Source organism: Curcuma longa, chromosome 1 (genome assembly GCF_044706935.1).
Source record: "Curcuma longa cultivar G26 ecotype Majalengka, Jawa Barat chromosome 1, ITB_CL_G26_1.1, whole genome shotgun sequence".
In the NCBI taxonomy this organism is placed as follows: Eukaryota; Viridiplantae; Streptophyta; class Magnoliopsida; order Zingiberales; family Zingiberaceae; genus Curcuma; species Curcuma longa.
In genome coordinates this window covers 7,184,312-7,204,134 of record NC_133861.1, presented here as the reverse complement: position 1 = coordinate 7,204,134, position 19,823 = coordinate 7,184,312, and the positions used below count along the sequence as shown (strand labels likewise).

General features: G+C 37.0%; 3 protein-coding genes and 1 pseudogene across 6 annotated transcripts; 2 read left to right on the top strand and 2 right to left on the bottom strand.

Moving 5' to 3' along the window:
* Window positions 1-1,588: 1,588 nt before the first annotated feature.
* Window positions 1,589-4,903, bottom strand: LOC141840958 (uncharacterized). 4 transcript variants are annotated; one of them, XM_074729071.1, is made up of 6 exons: window positions 4,420-4,903; window positions 3,106-3,326; window positions 2,787-3,015; window positions 2,564-2,649; window positions 2,308-2,399; window positions 1,589-2,170 (listed from the first exon to the last, which is right to left on the bottom strand). In XM_074729071.1, exons 1-6 carry the CDS (start codon window positions 4,522-4,524, stop codon window positions 1,920-1,922), a joined length of 984 nt encoding a protein of 327 aa, XP_074585172.1. In that variant the 5' UTR covers window positions 4,525-4,903; the 3' UTR covers window positions 1,589-1,919. The 4 variants fall into 4 exon arrangements, with proteins under 4 accessions (XP_074585172.1, XP_074585181.1, XP_074585189.1 ...); XM_074729080.1 differs by having other exon boundaries at window positions 3,109-3,326; XM_074729088.1 differs by having other exon boundaries at window positions 3,106-3,320.
* Window positions 4,904-10,069: 5,166 nt separating this feature from the next.
* On the top strand, window positions 10,070-11,915 carry LOC141822019 (pirin-like protein). The gene is made up of 6 exons (XM_074709431.1): window positions 10,070-10,280; window positions 10,369-10,418; window positions 10,493-10,531; window positions 10,616-10,644; window positions 10,825-10,991; window positions 11,320-11,915. Exons 1-6 carry the CDS (start codon window positions 10,165-10,167, stop codon window positions 11,822-11,824), a joined length of 906 nt encoding a protein of 301 aa, XP_074565532.1. The 5' UTR covers window positions 10,070-10,164; the 3' UTR covers window positions 11,825-11,915.
* A 1,614-nt stretch (window positions 11,916-13,529) lies between these two features.
* LOC141822030 (zinc finger A20 and AN1 domain-containing stress-associated protein 11-like) lies at window positions 13,530-14,366 on the top strand. Its single transcript, XM_074709441.1, is given in 2 exon segments — window positions 13,530-13,733; window positions 13,735-14,366. Coding segments are annotated over 2 exon segments (495 nt in total). The 5' UTR covers window positions 13,530-13,611; the 3' UTR covers window positions 14,108-14,366.
* Window positions 14,367-14,462: 96 nt separating this feature from the next.
* LOC141823403 (uncharacterized) lies at window positions 14,463-19,051 on the bottom strand (annotated as a pseudogene).
* Between the last annotated feature and the right edge of the window lie 772 nt (window positions 19,052-19,823).

The window sequence follows — 19,823 nt, the reverse complement described above, 5'->3', positions numbered from 1 at the left end:
TTACTACATATTTTAACCCCTATAATTTAAGATATTTCTTTTTTTTTATTTTTATATCACAAACTTAAAAATAAAAGATTAAATCCTCACACCTTTATTAGTTTTAATCACCTTTATTAGATTTCAAGAAACTTTATAGAGTTTTCAATAGTCTGTCAATTTTAATTGGACTAGTGAAATTGATCTATTTCAAATTGAATTAAAATTTTATTAATTTATTTTTAAAAAAATTCAAATAGATCGATCCATCTAGACCCGCGACTCATATGAGTTGGCTTGTGATGACATATGTTGGTCCACAAATTGAAAATATTTAATTTTTTTAATTTTAAAATTTAAATAAAAAATTTAATGGATTAGTGGGTTTAACCCTCCTAAATTACAATCCAAACTGTTAACTCACAACTCGCCTTAAATTGGATTAGAAATTTACCAATCCATTAATATGATGAGTCTAACGAATTAATTCGTCCTATCATGGATTGGTTCATTTGAGAGCTCTAGTTTTTAGTCTTTACCTAACCATTAAGTTTAAATGGCAATATCATAAAATTTCATATTATTATCTTAGGCAAAAATTAAAATAAATTCCTTTATTATTATTTTAGTCAAAAGAATATTTTAATATTAAAAATATATAATATTGCATTTTATTTTCATTCTAAAAATATTTTTTTCACAATATTAGAACAATTTTAACCAAAACTAATATAATAAAGAACAATTGTAAAACCGTATTGAAGTAATTTTAGCCAAATTAAAATAATTTTTATTAAGTTAAAAAAGAATATTTTAATATAATAATATTATATATGTGATAATTTTAATTAAATAAAAATAAATTTATTTTATATTATAACAATTTCGATCAAAATTACTAAAGAAAATACTATTTTAATATTTCGTGATATCAAGTAAAACAAATGTAAATAAATGTTGAGAATTTGAAGAAAGTTCAGACTCTTATAATTAAATATATGAAAAGTTAATTCATCCAAAGTATTTTTATGAATTTAATACTTTTCTTAAATTTTATGGAGAATGAGGTTAGCAACTAGAGCACAAGGTTGACACTTGGAACACAAGGTTGACTTTTTAAGCAGCCTTTGACTCAGCCATTCAAATCAAATATACAGCCCATGAGAAGAACTCCAACATGGTCAAACTCTAATTTCAAAGATTAAAGTTAGACTAGGAGTGGAGGGCCTTCAAGAGACTATAATGATAAACAAACCTAAAACTTGATAGAAATAAAGACATTTTGGATTCATGAGATATGTAGAGATTTGTACAGGAACTTGTCATAGATTCACCTATCCAACTTAGTACAGCCATTTCAGAAACCATATTACTAGGGCCATGAGATGGAATCAAGATCCAAGTTGAGTTTAGGTAGAAGACTGACTCAAAACAAAAGGTTGGCTCTAGCCGCACCATTACTGATGTACAACCATGAACAAGATATACCTGCATATAACTTGATTAGGTTTCGACTCTTGGGGTTAGTCCATTCGGTCGGTTAGACCTCAACCCTATAGAATGATAGAATAAGTGATATGAGATGCATTATAGGAAGTTGGACTAAAGATACACTAAAAATAGACAACTCATTATACATCAGTATAAATACATAACTGAAAAGTCACAAATGCTCAAAGATAGAAATATGAAGCAGACATGCTACTCGTAGTAAGTAGCTTTCCCACGAGCAAATTGAAACATCATAACCACTGTCCCGACATAATTAGATTCAACCTAATAGTTAGAATGACAAGAACCACTCGAAGTTGAAGTTGATGGAAGCCAGCTACTCACGTTACGCCTGTAGAAACCAGTTAGAAATGTCATTGAAAACTCTACTTTTAGCGGGTTTGCGGTTGCATGTGGAGCAACTTTGGAAAGAAGAAAATGACTTTCATTCAGTGAGTGGTGAAGAAGTCGAAGTCATGATGTTCGACTCCAAGCTGCTTAAGCCAAGAATATGCAGCATTGTACAGGGAGCTCATTAGTTCAATGTCGGCGGTTTCAGGGTTCATCCACAGGCCACCCTGCAACTTGTATGTGGCAAGACCGAAGGGATCGAGTGAGATGCAGTTGCTTCCTCCCTTTTTGTCATTGCTTACATTTGTAGAGCAAGAGTCCTCCGTCATTTGCTCGGGTGCACTATTTTCTGCAGAACTCACACATTTTAGAAAATGCTACGTTATGTAAGATGAATTTTAGGATAATGCTTAAACATTGACATTCAAACAACTTTGACATAGCCAACAAGAGAGAGTCATGTCATGAAGATAATGAGGCACATACCTTGGAACGATGCAGAGATAGTATGATAAGTTAAGAAGCATGCAGACAGGTCCTTTACATTCCTACAAGATGGAATGTGGTAGATTGGGTACCTGATAAGGAATAATTGATCAGAAAAAATAAATCCAAAATCCAAAGGTATTTGTTAGTTTACACAAACTTGGATTCCATATTGTTCCATCTTTTATGGATTCACAAGAAACATTTTAGCAACTCAGTTTCACAACAACTATATGAAATAGAGGCATGGCGATACCAAGCAACCGACATCCAGCTAGCTGGTGAGATGTCCACACTTCTTAATGATGTCAAACCAGGATAAATCTGCGCTAGTTCGTTTACCTAATAACAATAATTGAATGATAATTATTATGAATATAGAAATTATAATGAGGCACAAAATAACCTACTTTGCATATTTTTTGACTGTGTGGAATCAGTCATGAAAGTTCAATAGACCTAGCAAAAATCATTTGTACCTTGTCGATGAGGGGTATCCTCCCATAAGGAGAACCATATTCTATATACTGCAAGTACAATTGCCCCAAGAGGTGTCTTGTTGACCATGAAACCTCCTGGTCGGGCAAGAGGTGTCTTGTTGACCATGAAACCTCCGAGTCATCCGACACTCCATCAGATGATCTAGACAACTTCTCGCTCTCACTGTCATCGCTGAATATTTCCCTTTCACTATCATCCAACATGCTCCTGTACAAGGCAAAAATTGAAGCATTCTTTATTATTTCCTAACAAGAAATCACTTGAAGTAGCATCCACAAACATTGGGGTGGGCACAACCACCTTGTAAGAGAATGTGATTTGCTGGTGTAAATTTGGATGGCAGAGAGGTATGGAACATAGTACTGGACTACGCTATCACAATTATCAAGAATGATCGGTACTCCAAGGCCATATGCGCTCCACTCACTATACTGATCCCAGAGATTTACAAGATTGAAATACTCAACCTTGCTTTGCAGGATAGGCTGCCAGTATAAATCCCGTGAACTTGTCTGTAACTATTAGAGTTTGATGTCAGAAAACTAAAGAAGGCATTCTGATGGATACAAAATAGCTACCAAGGCAACAAAAGCTAGAAAGGTTTTATATTAAATATATTAAGGGAAATAGATGCTAAATATTAGACTAGTTGGAGATAATTTAAGCAAAAACAACTCGGTAAACCCAATTCAAGATCGAGGAAGATTCATCATCCTGATCAATAAGTTTCAGAAACAGTGTGCCAAAGAAATTATCTATTTAGGTCACTTTTGGACATTTCCAAACAAAAGTAGGTTATGCTAACTTCCAAGGCATGTAATGTGCCATGGCAAAAAAGATATCAGCACACTATGGCACAATACATTAATCCACTTGTTGGTCGAAGTGGTTGACAAGAAAAAGCAAGCATAACATTTTGTTCATTGCATTAAATCGACATCCACACGTCTATGCATCTTTTGATCCTCCAAATGGAGGAATATAAACGCCTATAAACTGAAACATGGTGCCATAAGCAATTTGGCGAAAAATTATATAATAAATCAAATATATGACTTCAAGTATGGGGAAAATAAATTCGCAACTGAACAAAAGATTGGCATTCACACATGTCTATCAGTCTTCATCTTTTGATCATTCAGATGGAGAATATAAATGTCTATAAATAAGGTTTCCTTCAGAATTCAGGGGAAAATTATATCAAAATTATAAATCAAATATGATCTTCAGTACGGGAAAATAAATTCCCAACTGAACAAACATAATAAGAAGAAGAAACTTCATACAACAACTTTATTTATATTCTCTAATCATTCGTTCCCAAACCCACTTTGCAAGAGATTCAACAACACATCAGTTGAGTCAAGGTACCAATGCGGTCGATAGAAAGAGGTAAAGCAAACCTTTTCATAGAAGTCGTCAAAGATATCGTTGAGATAGTTCTAGCAATGGGATCAATGAAAATAGGTACAACATTCAGCGAGAGCAAAAAGAAAAGACCATCTTTTTTTGAAAAAAGTAACATTGTGAAGCCCAAAAATTCCAACGATAAATGTTTTCAATAGAAGGTATCGGATTAAGGAGATGGAAGAAGAGAGGCAGAGAATTCACCTTCGGAAGGGTGTAAACAGGAACCGCCGGCGTTGTGTGACTGAGGAAAGACTGCAAATTGGAGCGCTTCCGCCAGTTATTCTCCATTTTCCTCCCCAAAACCATTCTTTACCTAATTCAATCAATCAAAACTAGAATTGCAGCCTCCAGACCGAGAGAATCAGACCCCGAATCGGAGTGTTAGGACAACAAACACCAAGAAGAAACAGAAAAGTGCTCTCTCTGCACGGATTCAGAAACTACGGGCAAAGATTCCCGGCTTCACCTCTCAAGGCAAACTTCCATCAATGCGCCCACAACACCACAAAGATTAAAATCGCCGATAAGAACAGACAGGATTGATCGAATCGAGAAGAGAGGAGGAGAAGACGCGGTGGCGATTCTCTTCCCTTTAACACGAAGAAGGCGACACACGAAGGAGGAGGACGAGGAGGAAAGCCGCCGCGTGGTTCGTGCTACCTGTGCACGGCGTCGCGCTGTCGTCCCTCCTTTCCAACCGCGACGGCCAAAACCTACGCGGTTCCTTTCTTATGCGGACGCCAGCCTGCGGACCCCACTTCATTCCGATGCGTCGAATGCACGTACAGCTCGGCACGTAGGATTTGCCGGTGCCTTTAGCTGCCGCGTTCACCAACCTTACCCGGACCCAGCTGGGGCCCGCTTCATGTGGCCTGCGGCCGCCGGGTTTGTGTGGTTCAAAAGTGGGGACAGCGCGTTCGAGTCCGGTCGCCAGTATTTAATTCGATTTAATTCTTGGCAATATTTGAAAGTCTAAAGAAATAGTCTTTTTTTTATTATTATTTTTCTTTTAATGAGACAAGGATTTGATTTTAATTATAGTATCTAAGTTATTGTTTAGGATAGATAGGGCCACTTTCATACGCTTCTATATTTTAAGTGGCAATATTAGGGAATAAATAAGTAATTCAATCTTTGAAATGATTTTCTCCATTAAGATTTCATTTCTACGCGATTATTATTATTATTATTATTATTTGATAATTCAGATATTCGAATTCTTTGTGTAGTGATGAGTGTGACTTTAGTGGAACCCCCCTTGCCTTACAGCTTTGTGTAGGGATAAAGGAAGGCAAGGAAAGTCGAAGAAAATGTAAGGCTGTGAGGCACCACAATGGGAACTTTGACTCCACTTCAACCTTTGCCTTCCCTTTTAATTTGCAACACATGGAATCACTTGCCAAGAGGAACATCGGCCACTAGTCCAAAGTTTGCAATTATTGATCATGGCATAACTTCATGGAAGAGGAGGATGCTATACTCGACTAATCTATTCGGAATCTTTGAGAATGGTGAATGTGTTACGACAATGATATGTGCTAGGCAGGGGCGGAGCCATGAGGGGAGCAGGGAGGGGCCACCGCCCCCTCCCCCCAGCTTTTTATTTTTTTTAAATAAATTACTAATATTTTAATATATGTATTTTAACCGCCCCCAGCTTTTTATTTTTTTTAAATAAATTACTAATATTTTAATATATATATTTTAAAATTAATAATTAATTATTAAATATTTAAAATGTGGCCTCCCCTCTCGTGGAAATCTACCTCCGCCCCTGGTGCTAGGAAAACAATGTAGAAACGATCTTTCATAGCCAATGAGATCAAGCAAGGGCATAAACTTGAGTGACCTTAACTATGAGATTGGATATAAGTTCATAAGTAAGTGATCGCGTGGGGTGAAAACGGATGAATACAAAGGTTCATTCCATGTACTTAATTGGCCCAATATGTCCAGTTGGACTATTCGGCTCTCGATTAACCCTCTTAGTGTGATTGGTCAAACTGACTTATCTATCTTGATCAGTCAAATTAACTTGTGCACCTTGACTAGCCGATTTAGTCTGTTTGGCTTGTCGATCCATCTAACTCGCTTGTCCCAATATGTCCAATTGCACTATTCAGTCGGGTTTCTATCCAACGGGTCGATTAACCCTCTTATTTTTTTTAAATATTAATTTAAATATATATATATATATATATATATATATTATAAAATCCTTACAAAATAACATTATAAACCCAAATATTAAACTCTAAAACAAAACATTATCTCTAAAACAACATCCAACTAATGCATAATCGATACAATAAGTTTGAAGTTCTTCCATTCTTCAATTTTTCAAAATTTTGACACCACTTATCCTACAAAAGAAAAAAAATAAAAAGAGTTAACTATAAGATGGGTCGGGTTCGGGGATGGGGACGGGGAATATTTGGAATACCATCCCCGACCCATCCCCGTTTTTCGAGTGTGATTAGCCACTATTCGGCTCTCGAACCCTCTTATCTATCTTGATCAATCAAATTAACTTATGCACCTTCACTAGCCGACTTGGTCTATTTGGCTTGTTGATCCATCTAGCTCGCTTGGCCCTTTTAGCTTTTCTAACTTGGTTGGTGCCTCTTAGCTCGCTTAACCTACTTTGTCTTATTTTCTTGGTTTTCCTGCTCTCGTTCGTTTATTTAATGAATCAGCGTTGACTTTGGTGGGACCCATCATGCCTTCTAGCTTTGTCTCAGCCTAAGAAAAGCCAAATAGCAATGGAAGGACCACTTCAACATTTGTCTTCTTATTTTCAATTGCAACACATGGATTGACTCCTCAAGAAGAACATCTTCCATTAGTTGTGAACTGATGGGCCACCACCCCACCAGCCTTCATGGATAAAAAGTTGTTCCCAGACATAGTTGAGTTGATTATGACGCAGCAAAATTATAGAAGAAGACAAGGATTTGAATCCTGATAAAGATAATATCCTCTTTTTACCTTCTCACAAATGATCGTGGGACCGATGGATAGAAAGTTTATACTCAACTAATCTTCTCACTATATATCCTCCCTTTAGTGGATAAAAGAGAGGGTGTCAATATAATTTTTACTTTTAAGTTGAATTTGAGATTTGAGGTAGAAAGATTCAAAATTTTTTTATTATTATTTATGATCATTTTTATTTTTTTATAATTTTTGAGTTTTTTTTTATATGGAGATTATTTTTGATAATTTTTATTTTTTATATTTTAAAATTTTAAACTTTATTTAGAATTTTTAGAAATAGAATTTGTTAAGATTTATTTCTTTCTATTAAGATTTTTTTGTCATATTTTAGAATTTTAAATTTATTTAAATAATTAATTAGTTGATATTTAGGATTAAGTTGTTAACTAATAATATTTGACATTGTCGTTTATATTTCTAATTTTTGGTATTCTTTCGAACTAATAAATTTTAAAAGATTGTTGATAGAAATAGTTGTGATCCAATTTATAATGATAGATGAAGTTGGTGATGTCGTGTTGTAAGCTTTTAATATTGAAAATTCTCTCAATAAAAGCACCATTGATAAAAGAGCTTTCATATTTTATATTTTGTTCAAAACGCTGAAAAAGAGAAAATTCCTTGATGGTGGATTATATTAAAGACGTAATGGGTGTCATATTGGAGGACAGTGCGGAAGAAAAATTTCTTGAAGATGAGGAAAAATTTAAACATGTGATTTTTTAATTTATGGGTACAAAAGTCTAGTAACTGCTAGTAAATTTTATCAATTTGATATCAGATGATCTTCTTCTTGGGCGATCACTTGATATTATTTTAAACTCGAAAATGAATTTTTTCAACTCGGGATCACTTATGCAAGAGAATCCAAAGATTTTATTACTATATTTGATAATTTTTATTTTTTAAATATTTTTTAATTTTTTAATATTTAAAGTAGTTTTTATAATTTGTTTTGTATTTTAAGAATTTGAGTCCTTTAGGATTTAGATTTTTCTGTTAGGATAAATTTTTCTTTCTTTTTTGCAATCTTAGAATTTCAAGCTTATTTAAATAATTATTTAATTGATATTTAAAATTAAGTTATTAATGAATAATATTTTCATGCCGTTTATTTTTTTATTTTTTAATATTCTTTAGAATCAATAGATTTTAAAAGATTACTTTTGACGTTCACAGGCGATCAATAAAATCAATATTATCCACGAGAATAGTCGTTATCTTATCCGAGAATCTCGAGCTTCTTTCGACACTCATTTTTAGAACTTGAATTTCATTCAAACTTGATTTGGTTCATTTAAATATTATCTAGCTCTTAATTAAACTTATTTATTAGTTCTTTATATATATATAAATGATAAGAATAATATAAATGAATACAGTTCATTTAGTAAAAGGTAAATCCACCACTTCAACGGTCTAACTATATGATGTGAGGAGGTAAATTGAGAAGCTATAGTTAGCCATGATCGATCCTTAGTTTCGTCAAGATTCGATCATTGTCCATTTCAACAACGCACTTCGTTGTAATAATCAACTCAATTATATCTCAAGAATAAATAAATATCATTTACAAACATAATTTCTCTATTCATTAACATTAACAAACTGAACATACGTATGTATTCAATTTTTTTATTTAATTTAATTTTAACCATTACTAATTCATTTGATTGACGTTATTCGTGTGAATAAATATAAATAAATTTTTATCAAATCTAATATTAATTTTATTCACGAATATGTGATTATGTCCTCGAGGCCCAATAGAATTAGAATAAGAAGGCCCATCCATGGCAATCAGCCCATCAGCCTAGAAGCCTTCCCCCTTTCTCCTCCATTTCCCTGCCAAGCCCCCCGACTCATTCTCATCTCTGTGATTTCTCGTATCTCTGACTGCAACCTAAGGAAGGAGACACTCGCAATGCTCACAAAACAGCGAAGTTGAAGCTGGAGACGATCCAAAGAGCATCGCTAGCTAGCTTAGCTTTCTCAGAATTCGACTGAATCATTCATGTCTGATCGATAGTCCTTTTGATTCATTCAGATACTCTTCTACTCTTTCTAGTTAAGAAACAACAATCTTCATCGACTTTGCATCGGCGATGCAGCTAAATCCTTCAATATCAAGAACAGCTAGCAGCGAATTGCTATTGACGATCTAAATCTAGATCCTCCTCTGCCAATGTCGTCGGTGCGCTCCTTGCCAGGGGAAGCCGGCCGACGGGATGGGCCGCCACGAAGTCGATCGGTGGGGAGAGAGGCAGAGGCGGTTCTGCTGCACGGCGAGGCCGGGCTTCTCCACCCCGGCATGATCATGCACGTTGATTAACAGATTTCAGATGGAACAGTTTGGAAATGAATTTAATTGATCGACGCAACTTTTCTTTCAGAATTGTATCTTGTTCTGATAAATCTTGATTCGGGAATTGAGTTGACTTGCAGATCAGACTAAGCGGCGAAGACAACCGATAAGAACGCCTTCTCAGATCACCAGTCAAGCAGCACATGGACAAGGTGCGTGATTTGGGACGCCGAACCTGGTCCGCCATTAAACACATCGAGAGCTGCATCGATCACCACTGCGTCACCTGGGCGTCATCGTTAATCAATGCTCTTCCGTGTATAAAGGCATCGCCCATCGGAAAACGCACACAACTCACGAACCACCACCAAAGTCAACAGCAACAAGCTCGAGAGAATAATCTTTGCCCAGAGCCGCTGCATGCATCAGCATGAACGCAGCATGACGACGAGGGATGAAGGCGACAACTTTATGGCAAAAGCGAGAACTCGAAATTCGGTCTGACCCCGTTTCAGTACGCAACAAAAGTCTAAGGAAAGGAAAGAAAAGGAAAAGGAAGAAAGCCGATGGAACAGCGCAGCTCCTTCCTATAAGAGCGGCCATCACCCACCGTGTTCGATTCACCTTTCTCTTTCTCCGTTGCCATGGCTGAAACAGACACCTCCTCCGCTGTGCGGAAGCCACGGCATGTGGCGAGGAAGTTCCAGGCGCGGCCGCAGCGCGAAGGCGACGGCGCCGTCGTCCGTAGAAGCATTGGAAGGTGATCGATCATCTTCTCCTTCGGCAGTACTGCAATTCGCATCTTAGTTTAATTACAGTCACCGATTGCTTCCCCCTTTTTGGTTCAGGTTTGAGTTGAGGTACTTCGACCCTTTCCTCGTTCTGGATGAGTTCTCAGGTGAGTTCTTCAATCGATCGGCATTACATGAGGGAATCTCATAAGAACTGAAGCTTGATTCTTCTGTGCTACAGTTTCTGCTCCTGCTGGATTCCCTGACCATCCTCATCGAGGTATCCACTGATCGGTCCTATAAAATTCGCATCCATCCATTCGAAACTCAAAACTGAATTTTTTTTTTTTCTTCAATATTTCAGGTTTTGAGACCGTCACTTACATGCTAGAGGTAAATCATTCTCTGTATCTTTTACTCCAAAATTTACATGCTCACATCGAAATAGAGCCATCCACCATCAGTTTGTTGATCTTTCACAATCATGATTGGTGATGCAGTAGGTAGACTAAGGCTTGATCACACAAGGCTAGTATTTGTTGGCTTACGCCATTGACCATGTAAAAATCTCAGGGTGCAGTAACACATGAAGACTTTGAAGGCCACAAGGGCACGATAAAGGCCGGCGACCTGCAGTGGATGACCGCCGGCAGGGGGATTCTGCACTCGGAGATGCCTGCAGGCCAAGGGGTTGCCAAGGGCTTGCAGCTTTGGGTCAATCTCTCTTCCAGGAACAAAATGTGAGTCTTGTCTTGTTTCTGAACAAGTTTAAGCTTCCACACAGTAAAGTAGATACAATACTTCCTTTCCTTTAGAACACAGCAATGTGGAGCCAGGATTGGGTGGCACTGTAGTAGCTTGGAAGAACCAATCTAATGATTTCAGCCATTGCCAGTGTCTGGTGGTTGGGGGCCTAACTTAGGTTGCACATTTTGTAGGCCATACTGAATTTTCTTAGGCGAATTCGAAAATACTATTGTTTCAGTTTCAGTATTGTTGTAGCAGTTACGACTAAAGAAAATAGCAAGAGAAAAGCATATGCTTATGTATTCTATCTTATCATTGCAGGATCGAGCCGAGATACCAGGAGCTTCAGAGCAAGGACATAGCTTGCACCAGCAAAAATGGCATTGAGGTTAGAATTATCGCCGGTGAGTCGATGGGAGTAAGTTCGCCGGTCTACACGAGGACTCCGACCATGTACTTGGACTTCACACTGAAGCCTTTGGCACATCTTTGCCAACCCATCCCGCCTACTTGGAATGCATTTCTCTATGTCCTTGAAGGAGAGGGTGTGTTTGGTGTTGAAAAGTCCGGCTCTGTCGGTCCTCATCATCTTCTCCTTTTGGGTCATGGCGATGGGCTTGAGGTGTGGAATAAGTCGGTAAAGCCGTTGCGGTTTGTGCTTATCGGCGGCGAACCATTGGGAGAACCGGTGGCGCAATTAGGGCCATTTGTGATGAACACTGAGGAAGAGATCGATCAGACGATCAATGACTTTCAATATTGCATGAATGGATTTGAGAAGGCCAAGTTTTGGCGATCGGAGGCAATGACAGCCTCGGAAGGTTAACATATCGACGACGACTACTACTACTACTACGATGTCGAATGTTTATTTGTCGATACAAAAGTAGTATTAATATATATCCACTTTGACTAAACTTTTCATTCCATCAAGAAAAATATTCTTTAAATTTATCCAAGAAACATCATGTTAATGTTAAGATCATGTTGACTAAGTGTGTTCGATAAATATGTTTGAACGCTAGCTAGTCGTGAACAAAGTTCGTAAATAATTCACGAAATGACTTGTGCAAGACTTATGATGCAGGTTTATTCACGAATTTTACTAAATGACCTGTGCCTATGACCTACAGAAACAGAGGTTTGCATTAATAAAGTTCATAGAAACTAAAGATTCAGTGAATAAAATTTATAAATCATATCCTCAATAAATAAAATTATTATTAAACTTATAAATAAATAAATTTATAATATTAAATTTTAATTAATTTAAAATTATAAAAAAATTAATAATCAAATAAATTTAAATTAAGAATTAGATGACATTTAAATAAACTAAATTTAAGTCAAATTTAATCCAAACTAAGTTTAAAACAATCATGATAAAATTAATTAATTTATCAAATAAATTTGCAAGCTTACCTCATTTACCGCCCTACTCGAATACAAATAAAGGCTCAAATACAAATCGCGCGGGATAACGGTGCAATGGTAGAACATCCGGATTGTAATATAGAGATTTACGGTTCGATCTCCAACTACAACGTATTTATAAAAAATTTCGGACATCTAGATTGGCCGCCGCCATATGCACTTTCCGATTTATCCTAATGGTCGATGGAAAACTTCCGTAGATGGTTGACCACCCCAGATTTATCTTTTTATTTTTAATACAAATAAAGCCTCCCTAGAAAAAACAATCGTCTGTGAATCTTGCCGTGCGCTCAACAATTGTCATGCAAAGGCTACGGAACACTTAATCAAGGAGAGTTACAATAAAGGGTGGGACCGATTTCTTAAGCAACGAAGATTTTCAAATCTTATCTAAAATACATTAAGAAGTTTAAAAAATTTATAACACTGGACCATTTTCAAAATTCATTTACGTTTCTTGATTTATAAAATTTTTTTATAAAATTAAATCAATAACCTCCAGAATTAATCAAATCCTCAATAATTAAAAGTTAGACACCTAATTATTTTAAAAAACGCTTAATCAAACAAATGTTAAAAAACTTAAATTAAATAAACTTAGAATTTACACTTTCTTTATTAATTTGGCGGTTTCATCCACGGGAAAGCGTGCAAATTAAAGAAAAGGCGGGTCACTTTCCATCTTTCCTATCTACGTGGCTTATTATCTCTCACACGTTCATTTTTAGATATTTTTGTTTTTATTTTTCTGTTCGCGACGGGAGTCGTTACCAACCCGGAGGTGCACGACGCACCAACTCGGAGGTCCACGACGTGGGGCGCGATTGGCCAACGCGGCAGCAGCGTGACGCGAAGCCGACGGCGAGGGCGAGCCACCCGCAGCCGTCGGATGAGTGAAATCCCACGTGGTGGTCAAACTGGGCGGCTCCGCGGGATTTGACCAATACACCCCAGGAAAACGCGAGCGAGCCCGTCCAGAAGACGTCCACCACGCGTTCGACCACCCTTTTCCATATGTCCTTTTCTTTTTTCCGTCGCGTGCCGCGTCATCGTCGGCGTTTCTGGCTCTCCCTAATAAAACCCCACCGCTGGCTCTTTTCTCGCCCCAATTTCTTCCGCCAAACCCCCAAATTCTTTTGTTTTTTCTTCTCCTTCCGATCTCGATCTCTCGATTCATCGATGGCGCAGCGAGAGGAGGAAGAGGCGAAGCTCCGGCGGCTCTGCGTCAACAACTGCGGCTTCCCCGGCAACTCCGCCACCAACAACATGTGTCAGTCCTGCTTCCAGCAGCAGGCGGCGGCGCGCGGCGGCGGCGGCGGCGGCGAGCAGCCTCCGCTTCGCCTCCCCGATCCTGCTCCCCCAGATCCGCCCCTCCTGCCCGCGCGCCGGCCCCGGTGAAGCTTCCAGAGAAGGGAGATCCGAAGGGGGAAGCCGGCTCCGCCGCCGCCACGGCGGCCGTGGCGGCGCAAGCGCCGGAGAGGGCGGTAACCGGTGCTTCTCGTGCCGGAAGCGACTGGGGCTGACGGGGTTCCGGTGCCGGTGCGGCGAGCTGTTCTGCGGCCAGCACCGCTACTCGGACCGCCACGAGTGCAGCTTCGACTACAAGACGGCCGCCCGCGCCGCCATCGCGCGCGAGAATCCCGTCGTCCGAGCGTCCAAGATCGTCAGGGTTTGAGATCGTTGTGCTTGAGGTAGCGTGCTGGCTAGTTGCTTGCTTAATTCTGTGTGAAAGACAACGAGGGAGGGGAAGCGCCATTAACGGTGGAGGAACAAAGAACAAGAGGAAGAAGAATGCTAGAGAAAAATAATCCCTTGTGTTCTGCTCCTCTAAAATCTGTAAAACAAAACAAAACAAAAAAAATCTCCTTCCCTGTTATTCCATTGCGATTCGTTTATTGAGATAAATGAAGTATATTATAGATTGGGTGGATAAACATTACGATGAAGCAGAATCAGCAAAATTCATAGCTAAAATAACAGAGACCACATACCTCAGTGTTCAATTCCTGTCCTTGGGGAGCATCAAGAGATCACTTAATTGATTCATCATCATCCAAACCAAGTACCTCTGTTAACCATCTAGACCAATTTCCTATCTGCACAAAAATTCACAGCTAAATTGACGCATATATACACTGCAGTCGAGCATGTAAGAACAAATGTTTCATAGTTAACAAATTTATTTTAGTATAAAACTGATTTAAAGCTAGGTTATTTGCTTGAACAGGATCAGTCATTGGTGGCTTCCAACTTCTGACTCAAAAGATGAATAAATCAGGAAATAGTAACTGAAGCACACAGATTATGCAAATAAAAAACAGTCTATAACATCGGTAAGATCCTTTCATCAACATCCAAAAGAACAATACAGATAACAACACATACAGAATTTTTTAGTTGTGCACCAGATCCAAAGCTTGAATCCCCCAGCTGGAATTGGCAAGACTCTTGGGTCAACAATTGCATCAGAGATAGGATCGGCAAAAAAGTAATTAAGCAGCAATATAAGAATGGATGTCTCACGTTACTAAAAACGATAAAATACATAACCAAGAACAATTAGATACAGCTCCAAGAGAATATATAAATATGTCCAAAAATAATCCATCAATTCAATAGTTGAAATTTTGAATGGATCGGGGTGGCTGAAAGTGTAAACAGAGGCCAAATAAAACTTTACTTAATATATAAGAAAATGGATTGAAATATTACTAGTGATATAGCATCACATAAAGCATGATGGAGGGCTAATGGACTGATACTGATATGGAGGGGAATGACTCATGTTATTTTTTCTTAGAAAGCTGCATCTCATCATTGTTTGGCTCATGAAAATTTCTACTTTTGGTTTTGTAGCTTTCAAAAATTAAAATAAGACCATTGAAAAATTTAAAAAAGTTATCACAGCGTTCCCCTCCCCTCTAATAAATTTGAATATGCCACAATAATCAATTCTAGATATTTATTCTAATTTCTCTTTCAACTTTCAAATTTTATTTTCTAAAAAATGAAAAATAAAACAATATGCAACCAAACATTGAGAATTCAAAAAATTAACTACAAATCAGTTATATTGCATCAAAAGATTGATAGAATCTATTGAAATTTGGTCTAACGCAATCAAGTTGGAATTGGGATAAATTGAGATGACTTGACTTATCTAACCTTCCCTTGAATCTTAGCTTGATTTATAAAGAACTCACATGGAAAGAAGAAAGTCTTCGTTGATTAGGCTTTTCACAGCTCTAGATTCTCCACAAGTTAAAGGATCATTGGTTCAACCTTTCAATCACCCTCAACACTTTGCCATTCTTTCTCTTGTTTACTATTCATTGACCTCATGGTTTTTTTTTTGGGGCTCTATCCAAAAGATTTCTTACCAATGGAAATATCTTCCATTTTATAAACTCATGATCTTTTTCATGTATTTTCAATATGAGACTTTAATTGTATCCTAACAATAATATCTCTCAATTGACAACAATCCTAAAATTGTGCTTCCTTAATTAAAAACATTTAACCACTACAACATTGAACACTAACAATTTAGTGTTAGTAATCTATATCAAACTATAGATTCGCCACAAGATTAAGGATCATTCATCCAACCTTCCCATCACCTTTTAGACTGACTGGGATCACATCTCCCTGTTAGTAATCTATATCAAACTATACTTATCGATTGAGCATGGTTATTAGGACAAGATAGGTTATTGTGAATCAAGAAAGAAGACAATAATCTCTCTCAATCGACGACAATTCTGAGATTATCCTTAATTAAAAATTGACCAACCCTTATAACATTGAACATTAATTAATAACACTGATAATTTTTGTATATAAAAATTATAATTTTATTGTTTGTTGAAATCTGTTTTTATTATGTATTAATTTTTATTAAAAATGTTACATTATTTGTATATTATATTATAAATAATTAGATATGTAATGACACATATTAGGTATTCTTCTTAGAATTTTAGATGCTTCAAATGTCAAAGCATCTGTAGTAATTTTATGTATGAAATAATTTTATTATATCTTTTTTATTTTCTTATTTTCCTGACCGATTCCGATTTCATGGATCCTATCAAATCTTATACATCTAAGATCCATATAGCTGACCCCCACAACACAACTTTTGTCATTAATCATGATGATGACAAATAGATGATGAGTGATCGCTAAACATACCGTTCTTGCCAATACAGGTAAGCAGCCACACTCATGGCCTCCAGCACGGACTGGACATATTCTACTGAAAGCATCATGAAATGCACTTTTCCACAAATTGGTGAAAATTTCTCTGCTGCTGATCACCCAGTGATGATCCTAGCAATTTTCCTGAGATTCTTGATGTGTACAAGTCCTCCACTGGCATTTGCATGTGGGGTGCCAATGTCTGAAATATAAAATCACACATGAACAAAAAGGAAGTTGTTAAGAAAGTACATGTGAAGAACAAACAGAAAACAAACTGCACTATGCCAAGATCTAAACATGAAAGAACTAGAGGATAACCAACAGTCTCATTCCCTCTTTTAATAGTTAAATTAAAATGACTAGAGATGTTCAACTCACATAATCTGGGCCAAATGGTACACATACTGAGGAAGGTTAAATTTAGCTCTTTTATTTTGATACTTCACATTAACCATGCAGTCTCTAGCTTACAAAACAAAACCAGACTGGTTGGTTCAACCAGATAACCAGGAAACCCAGGGCTACTGTAGCCAATTGGAATTTTGGAACATTAGAAAATTTTCTTCTGAACTGGATTTTTGACCTGTTTAACCTAAAAACCCATGGCCAAGGAGGTTCGTAAGTTCACCTCCGGGCACCAGATTTTTCTGGATTTTAAAATACTATCTAGAAAATAGACACAGTAATAACCCAAAGTAAATAAACAAGATGTTCAATTCAACCTCTAAGCTTAAACAGTTAAACCTCAACTAAAGTCAAGCCAGATATTAGACACTTAATAAATAATCTTACCACATCATCGAAATCATTTTGCTAAATCAGAATAAATAAAGACGTTGAAAGTTCAGATGCAATCTGGAAGAATTATCCTATCATAGCATGTCAGGTCCTATCTATTGGTTTATAATTTCTCCTGCATGAAGGGATTCTAAAAAGTCAAGAAGACTTCTTTTAGTTTAACTTAATGACTAAATGATAGTCTCATCTAGAAGACTTACTAACAGTCATTAATGTCTAAAGAAACAGTATGTTTGACTGCCATAATGCATATGCAAGACAATGTGCAAAATGTTTGCACTTCCAGAAAATAGCAGCTGATTTGAAAATCCCAAATACAATTGAAATTGATAACCAGGCATGTATCCATTGGCATGTTTATGCTGAATTAGCTATGAAGCAATCAAAATTTTTTAAAGGAAGAATGGCCTACAAATTTTCTAACGGTCCTATAGAAAAAAAGAAATAAAACTTACTTGCCACCACACTGATTCAACAATTCATGAGAATATCCAAGATTCAATCTTTTCCGGCGCTTGCGTAAATGTGTTTGTGACTTTCCAGTCATATATCAAATGGTAACAGCCCAAGGCTTTTTTCCTTTCTTGTTGCCAGATTTGTTTTTCCATTTCAGTGTTGTATGTTGTTCGTCAGTTTTTCCTTGCACCACCATTTGATGCAACAGTCATCATAGTTGCATTGAAATTGGACAAGTTGCCAAAAGTTTGACAAATAAACTCTCTGAGAACAACCATATTCGACGACCAGAATGTCAACCTAAGATAAGTAACCAAATTATTAGTTGATCAACAAATGCATACATCCTTAATTCTTTGATACAGAATTTCAGTACCTCGAAACATCATTACTGCAGGATTTTGCAAAAGTACAAGTCCTGACACTGTATTTTTTGCAATTGTAGCCTTCTTGTCCTGAGTCCAATATTTGCAAGCATGAATATATAGCCTAGAAAGACGCCGAGCTGGAGTGTGAAGCTTATGTGCTGAACTTCCATGCACTGGTACAACAGACAGAATAGAGAGACATCTCGAGAGCAGCAACTTCTCTGAGTTCTTCCTCAAGTTTTTTGATTCTGGAATCCATCTCCTCAATCTTCTGATATACATTAACTTTGTCGTCATTGATGGCATTCTCATCAACTGTTTCATCATCTGTACCATTACTCTGATTGCACACAGGAGCCTCATCCATCACATCTATTTCCTTAACCTTTTCAATTGTTTTGTCCTTAGTTTCTTCAGACACTTCTGATGAAGTTATGGAAGAAACAATTGTATTCTCCTTTTCATTGGTAGGAGTTTTAATTGATATTGGTTCTCTGACAGGCATTTGAGACTTCTTTTGACTCATACTTGATGTTTTGAACATTAGTTTAGCATGTTCTTGACGATTAGCACTTCCTCTCAAGGTGCGAGTACTATTCTCAGATGGTTCTCTTTTTGAAAGCTTCTCTGGAACCCTTGACGCTTTTTTTATCTTGTCGTCATCATTAGTTGCAGTTTCTCCTTGAGATGAAAGTGAATCCCTTGCTGGTTCATCCATCCTTACCATTCTTAATATCCTTTTCCAAATCACTTAAAAGATCATCTATTTCTTCACCACACTCTTTAGCACCCATTTGTTCAGCTCGAACCAATAGCAAGTCTTCAACCCAGTAGATTCCTTGATATTATCTTAAGTTGCACCTCATGTACCTTTTCCCGGTAGGGTTAGAAGAATGGCAACAGAAATCAATTTTATTTAAGTTACCTGCTGAATGTTCAATCTGTGCCATCGACACTGATGTTCTCCCTGCAGTAACCTTTTGAAGTATCTGTGCGATAATCACAGAATTGACAGCAACCCATGAGTCCACCAGTATCTAACCATCCATTAATTTATCGCTGAAGGTACCTAACATATTAAGATGCATGGATTCTGTGGTCTTCTTAATTCTTCTAACTTGTTCGTAATTTTTCATCAAAGAAACTCCAAAAGAAATAGCAGAAATTATCACAAACTGGAAAAAAAAATATCATAAAAATAACTAAAATGAGATAAACTTGCAATCAGCAATATAATATCTTAGCTGAAAACATCACTGAGACGTGATCAAGTAAATCAAATTACTTATCATAAACCGCAAATTGTTTCAAAACATGGTGAAAGAAGAAGAAGAAAGCTATCAGAGTTCATAGGGGAACATTAGTGTCGTACCTAAAATTTGGAAGAAGATCGAGACAGTTAAATATAAATCCTTTCATAAAATCATGTCTTGATTAAAAGGTGGAGTTGGAGGGGGCACCATGTGTTTCCACAAAAGAGTCATGTGCAATGCATACTCATGCATAAATCATATGACAATCCAAGTCAAATGCAACACACATGAGTAGCATGGTGCACACGTGCTG